Below are 7,059 nucleotides of genomic sequence, written 5' to 3'. Positions count from 1 at the left end.
TTTTTAGCAAAAATTATAAAGCATAAAAATTAAAATCTTTATTATTAATATTATATTCAAAAACACTTTTCAAAATATATAATTCAAAAAATTGTCAGTGCACCGGAATTCAAACTTTTGATAACTTCTTGCCTCCTCAGTTTTTTCTTGTCAGACTTTTGATAAAACTTCTGATAAATATATTTATTATTCTCAAGCAAAAATCCCCTGGGGCAACATCGTAGCACGGTGACCTCGATAAACTTTCTCCATGGCAAATCAGGGGCAGAACTGCATCTTCTCCACCTTGTTTCTTTCTTTTCAGTTTTCAGTTTTACCTTCCATCTCGGAATTCGCCTTGTTCTTTATCTCCATCTTCCTGTAACTACCTTTCTTCGTCTTCTTCAACATACATTCACCAAACAGGCGAACGCCCGCTTGCTCACTGACAGCTTATTGTAACTACCTTTCAAACTCTCCTCAACTACAAACAAACAAAATACAAAATAGTTCTTCGTCATCAAATAAAATCATCCTCAATATCTTCCTTAACTACTTTTCAAACCCACCACGCCCATACACACTCCGCATTATCAAATCAAATTATCTTCAACCTTTCTATTTTCATTGCTTCTTCCTTGTCTCCCTTACTCATGGAGGCCTCATGGCAGCAAAGTGTTACATACTCCCTCAACACCATCTTCCTCCTCTTTTCTGCCTACCTCGTCTTCGTCATGCAAATCGGCTTCGCCATGCTCTGTGCCGGCTCTGTCAGAGCTAAGAATGCCGTCAACATTATGCTCACCAATGTCGTCGACGCCGTCGTTGGAAGCATCTCCTTCTACCTCTTCGGCTTCGCATTTGCCTTCGGCGACGGCGCCAGTTCTAACCCTTTCATCGGTACTAATCTGTTTGCTCTCGCTAGCATTCCTAATGGCACTTACGATTACAGTTTCTATCTTTACCAATGGGCTTTTGCAATAGCCGTAGCAGGCATCACAAGTGGGTCTATCGCTGAGAGAGCCCAGTTCAGTGCTTATCTCGTTTTCAGTTTTTTTCTTACGGGCTTTGTTTACCCAGTTGTGGTCCATTGGGTCTGGTCCTCCGACGGCTGGCTCAGTACTGGGTCGAGCCATTTGTTTCTGGGGTCAGGTGCTATTGATTTCGCTGGGAGCGGAGTGGTGCATCTGGTTGGTGCTGTAGCTGGTTTCTGGGGTTCGGTCATATTAGGCCCTCGGGTGGGCCGGTTTGACGCGTTCGGCAACCCAGTGCCGTTCCGAGGCCACAATGCAAGTCTCGTGGTACTTGGAACGTTCCTTTTGTGGTTTGGGTGGTTTGGGTTTAATCCCGGTTCATTTGATAAGATTCTTGTATCGTATCCTGACACATCCGACGAGGGTAATTGGACCTCCATCAGTCGCACTGCGGTTGTGACTACATTAGCCGGTTCAACAGCCGGAATCATAACCTTGTTTGGTCGGCGATTAATAATCGGCCACTGGGATGCAATAGATGTTTGCAACGGGTTGCTCGGGGGGTTTGTTGCTATCACTTCCGGATGCTCGGTTGTTGAGCCATGGGCCGCCATTATTTGTGGGTTTGTTTCAGCTTGGGTCCTGATTGGGCTCAATATCTTGGCCCTGAAATTGAACTATGATGACCCATTAGAGGCGGCCCAATTACATGGTGGGTGTGGGGCTTGGGGTTTGATATTCACGGGATTGTTTGCCAAGGAAGAGTTTGTGATTCAAGTCTATGATAAAGGCGTGACTGGGGGACCAGACCCTATGGGCTTCTATTAGGAGGTGGATGGGCTTTAGTTGGAGCCCAAATTATTGAATTGTTATCTATATTGGGTTGGGTTAGTGTTACCATGGGCCCTTTGTTCTATGCCTTACACAAGCTTAAGCTGTTAAGAATCTCCAAAGACGATGAGGTTACCGGCCTTGATATCTCAACCCATGGAGGTTCTGCTTATTCTCATCAAGAGGAAAACTTCCCTCTATCTTACGCCGATTATATTCGCCTTAGAGATCGTAATCTTGATTGAGTTTCAAGAACGGTCTAACATTCGTTTTTTTTTTTTTAAGCATTCCACTGTTGAAGAAGGTATTCAAATTCTAAGTTTTGTTGACCATTTTGCAAATCCAAACGCTTGCCTCCTCCTGTGCATCAACTTCGGCTTTTTACAGCATGTATCATTTATTGGTAAGATGCAGAGATTATTACTCAAACTTTTACACAACTTCACTAACACTTCATTCGTTAAATAAAGGCAATACATGAAGTTCGTAATTGATTTTGATGTTTAGTATGAGTGTTTTGATATTTTCTTCATAAAATTATAGTTTTGGCTTCTAAAATTAATTATTAATGTTATCCAATCAGGCACATTGTCTAGTGATTTTATTTCAAAAGTTTAACTATGTGCCTTTCCCAATCTTTTAGAATGTTGCGGTTGTTATTTAGTTCAGTTTCTCTTTACATGTGTCATGTATCACGTAGTTTCATGATAATTAATTTATTATCGATAAGAGTTTCTCTTTACATGTGTCATGTATAAATGTTAAACTTGAGACATGCAATTAAACACGTGGCTTGGGAGCATTTTATATGATCAAATGCCATATTCCTTTGTTTTTGGCGGAAAATCAATTGGAAACAAGACATTTTGCTGAGCCCCTTGAAAATACGTGTTCCATTTGCATTCTCAATTCCTGCTCAACTATTTAGTTTAACTTTTCTTCAACGAAATAATGTTTCCTGCTTTAACAAATCCATCACAGGTCCGTGAGTGTATAAAATGATCCTAATTTATATACATGCAGTTTTTTCTTCCGCCAGTATATAAAATGAAGGATTATCCAAACAGACCTTGCGATATTACTATTAGATTTCCACTTTGATTGCGCTTTTCTTGCAAACTCAAACTACAAGTGATGTGAGTCCTCAACAACTCATGCATCTAATTAACTGAGAAAACACAACTGACTGCTAACCAATTTACCAAATTGAAAACCAGAACACTCGTACATGCACAAAGCAGTTTCAAGGATTTTGCCAAAAGTGATACCCACAAAACAGTGAGGCAGTTCCAAAACGGCGCTTCCCATAAAAAGTATAACCCGAGAGGAAGCAAATCAATCAGACATATCATACAAGGGATTGTGACCACTTAAATGTAAGATATCGTGTTCCAGTATGTATAAATGGAAAAAAAAAACATTTGAAAGAGTTATTGTCAGTTAAGCCCAATAATATTCGAATTAATCCAATTAGATAGTTATATCTAAAGTTCCATCAGAAATTTGAAAAAAGTAAAAAACAAAACACTACAGAATCTCCAGAATATTCAAATTGTCCTGTAAATAAATGAGAAAGGCAGTGCAAGCAGAATCAGCAAGTTAACAGAAGTCTGGGTCCTCAGGACTGGATGACAGGGGATCAAATCACCTCGAACACGACTCGATAACTATAACAACCAGATAAGAACTAGAATTTATCCAGCAGTTCAATACCACGAGAAATTAAGCACAATAGCATGTAAGAAATCACTGCATGAAGCACAAAACTCTCAACTCGGTTCAGACGAGATTCCCCAACACTCCACCCCCTTTAAAAAAAAAAAAAAAGATTTTGGTTCCCCAAATAAAGCATTTTCTTATCTACCTTTATCAGCAGAAATAAAATATCAGGATACACCATTCAATATATATTGGTGTAGATAATTTACTATGTGAGATAACAACGGTGGGCTTTACAAACCAAAGCTTCCATTACATCTACATTCCCCTGCAACAATCCTAATTGGCAAATTCCCTCACCACAGTTCATGCATAATAGCTAGCATGTTATATCATTCCATATCGAAATGGTAAAGAAGTCCCTTCACTTCTAAGAACAAAGAAATTTACCGGCACAGGGCCAATGCTATTCCCACTGAAAACTGCTTCAGAGTCCGATAGCCAATTTTTGAGGGGAAACGAAATCAAATGTCCCAAATCCCAATTGTCGTAACCCTGGTCCTCCATCAAGAAAAATATATGAACCATTGCTCCTCATCCAGCCAACCTCACACCCATACAAAGATCTCAGGATTGCCTCTAGGTGATAGGAGAAGCAAGTTGATACTATGCAATTGGTCCCCCTTAAGGTGCTTTTAAAATAGGGTGGCTTTCCCTCCACTCCCCTCCTTTTCTTCTATTTCTCCAATTCTCCTTTCTCCCAAATGAGGCCTTAAAAGAGGCTGTCTATGATGACCAACAATGGCCTCAGGGCCCGTCACCAGAAATAAAACACCTACAAGCCACTTCATTACTCTCAATTGCTCAAACACAACACGATGCCATACAAACAGTTGCTCAAGCATAAAATGACGTCATATAAACTTGGCATCTTCCATGTCAATCACAGTCAGAAGCAATATATTTAAAGCAAATGAGTAGAACATGTGAGGCAAGCAGGGATTTTTGAGATCCAAGTTAAAATTTCCATCCACTGGGAAGAAAGAATTCTGCACAGGATGTAGTGAACTGATTGTGCGATGAAAACAGACCTCAACTAGCAAAGTAAGATTAGAATTTCCTCAGTACAGACATGACACTTCCAGAGATAGACAGAAAAGAACACGTTGAAATCTTCCATGACTTAAGTTCAAAGGAAATGCAGAGAGATCAAGAAGTCAAATTCTGGGTTTTAAGCATAATTAATTTGGTGTATCAACCTGAAGGAGTATAAGAGATATGTGGCACAAAGTAAAGTACTTTTATTATTCAGAAAATAAGGCATCAAGAAACTTTAACATTGGAGATAAACAGAAATTTCTAATGATACAAACAAAGAAAGGAAAGAGAACCCCAACTACTGGACACTCGAAAGTTGAAACTAATTGGCTAAGGGGGGAAAAACTGGTTGCTCGCAGAGTCGCAGCCGTATATAAGAAATAAATACAATTCAGGGGAGAACAGGAGAAGGGAGAGCGTGATAAACTAAATCGCAGCTAAGACTGAATAACATGCTAGTAGATTAAAGCAAATAGCAGCATCACGTTTTGTCAGAGACAAAAGCAATGCCCTAAGATTTCAGCCAAAAACTGAACAAGCTAGTAGATTAAAGTAAAATGCAGCAAAAACTGAGAGACAAGCTAGAGAGGATTAACGAGGCTTGGGAAAGAAATATTAGAAGATTGTCCAACACTCCTACACCAGATTATGGCAAAACTTCCACTAAGGTTATCATAAGATTTCAGCCATCACAAAAAATGGAAACAGAAGCAGTAACAGACATTGGATCAACGGGATCACCTTCCACAACTCTAGAGACAAAATCAAAAAGAAAAAAGGAATAATGGGATCCATGAAACAACTTGTCATAACCAACAAGAAAAAAATCCACAAAATTAGAGAAGAGTCGAGACGGGGCAGTAAATCAAACGGCAACAATCAAATAAAAGGATAATGATTGGGCGTCAATAATTTTCCAGATGGAAATTGAATCAGAGCTCAGCGGAATGTGCTGCAAGATGCAACGAAGGATGCCTACCGACTCCAGCAGCAGAACAATCAGAAAAGCGATGGAAAAACCCAACGAGATTGATGAGATCAACTCCAAAAATATTATACATCAATAAAAAAATCCAAGACACCCGGCACACAACATATTGTTGAAATTGTAACAAATTCCATAAGATTATGAGAAATTTTACAACTGGGAAGACAAATTATGCACACAAATCGAGGGCATCTGTAAATCATGCAACACAAAGTCACCGTCTGCTGTCGTAATCAACGACTTCGGAGTCCGTAACAGAGCGTGAGTGCTGAACAATCGCACGGCCGATGGAGTTGATCCACTCCTCCTTTTCCTTTTCGGTGTCAGCGATGAAGTACATGGTGGTGTTAGCGGTGGAGAGCTCAAAGGCACAGGGCTTGTGGACGATGTCCTCGGCGCCCTTGACGGTGAGGCAAGAGCCGACGGGGATGACGCCGCGAGGGGTCGAGGAGCGGGAGACGCTATAGGAGTCCTTGAACCAGAAAAGCTTACCTTGCTTGAGGACGAACCAGCGGCGGCGCCAGGTCTTGATGTAGTCGCCTTGCTTGGTGAGCCACCCGGCTCGCTCAGGGTTCGACCAGAACTCAATTCCATCGTAGTCTTCAGGTCTCGGGTCCTGACCCGTCGCAGCACGCCATAGATTCTCCATTCACCCCACCCTCCCTCTCTCTCTCGATCTCTCCGTAACAGACAGAAAGGTAGATTTGCGTTGTTTTCCCTACGAATTCTGCAACTAAAACAGTTGCCGGTGGTGGCAATGGGAAACACTCCAGTGTTTTTCTTCCATTATATATCTAACATTTATCTTTTTTAACAGATTATTTTTTTAGAAATATTTTTATAAAGGCAATCATTATCTTTTATCCTATAAATGTACATGGAATTTCTGAAAAAAAATCTTAAATTTTATAAATAAAAAAAATCAAGCATTTCATTAGTAATAAATTAACAGTATTTATATTTAAAAATAAGTAAGTTAATTTTAAAGTCAAAATTTTTTGTTAATTAACTTAGCTTTTATAATTAAAAGAAATTTTTATAAATCAGTACTTATAATTAGCCACCATTATTTTAGGTTCCAAAGGTAAATAGGCCTACAAATATACCTGGTCGGAAGACGAGCAAATGATGATATTGCCAATTGCCAAAAATAGAGGGGTGTTGGGCAGATGATGCAAGAAAGTCTGCCCTATGCAGCCATCATGCCTGAATTCTAGTAGAATGAGTTATAATCGTTGAAGTATGAAATTATGAATTTAAATCTATGTGAATGAAAAAAAAAATGAGAACCCATTATTTCTAATTAGATTTGATAATTCCAGAATCAAATCTGTACCCCGCATCCCACCATCGCACACTCCACTTAATTTCCCCATATTTCTCCGTGGACAATGTTCCGAGTTGAGAATTGAAGTAATATTTGTCAAAGTATTTTGCTTACCAATCCATATGTTGATGTTACCCTCAAATGGAGATTCAAAACAGGGGTCCAAATAAAGAGTACTAGATTATCGAACCTTTCTCCGATTT

At 39.6% G+C, this 7,059-nt stretch overlaps 2 protein-coding genes across 2 annotated transcripts; one reads left to right on the top strand and one right to left on the bottom strand.

The window, feature by feature from the left end:
• The first annotated feature begins 281 nt into the window (after positions 1-281).
• On the top strand, positions 282-2,279 carry LOC129296086 (ammonium transporter 1 member 3-like). The gene is given in 2 exon segments (XM_054934685.1): positions 282-1,755; positions 1,758-2,279. Coding segments are annotated over 2 exon segments (1,395 nt in total). The 5' UTR covers positions 282-632; the 3' UTR covers positions 2,030-2,279.
• Positions 2,280-5,570: 3,291 nt separating this feature from the next.
• LOC129296084 (pleckstrin homology domain-containing protein 1-like) lies at positions 5,571-6,300 on the bottom strand. Its single transcript, XM_054934683.1, has one exon. The coding sequence runs from the start codon at positions 6,176-6,178 to the stop codon at positions 5,744-5,746; it is 435 nt and encodes a 144-aa protein (XP_054790658.1). The 5' UTR covers positions 6,179-6,300; the 3' UTR covers positions 5,571-5,743.
• Between the last annotated feature and the right edge of the window lie 759 nt (positions 6,301-7,059).

This window comes from Prosopis cineraria, unplaced genomic scaffold (genome assembly GCF_029017545.1).
Source record: "Prosopis cineraria cultivar Desert tree isolate PC_DT_omini unplaced genomic scaffold, ASM2901754v1 PC253, whole genome shotgun sequence".
In the NCBI taxonomy this organism is placed as follows: Eukaryota; Viridiplantae; Streptophyta; class Magnoliopsida; order Fabales; family Fabaceae; genus Prosopis; species Prosopis cineraria.
This window is presented reverse-complemented; position numbering and strand designations above follow the sequence as displayed.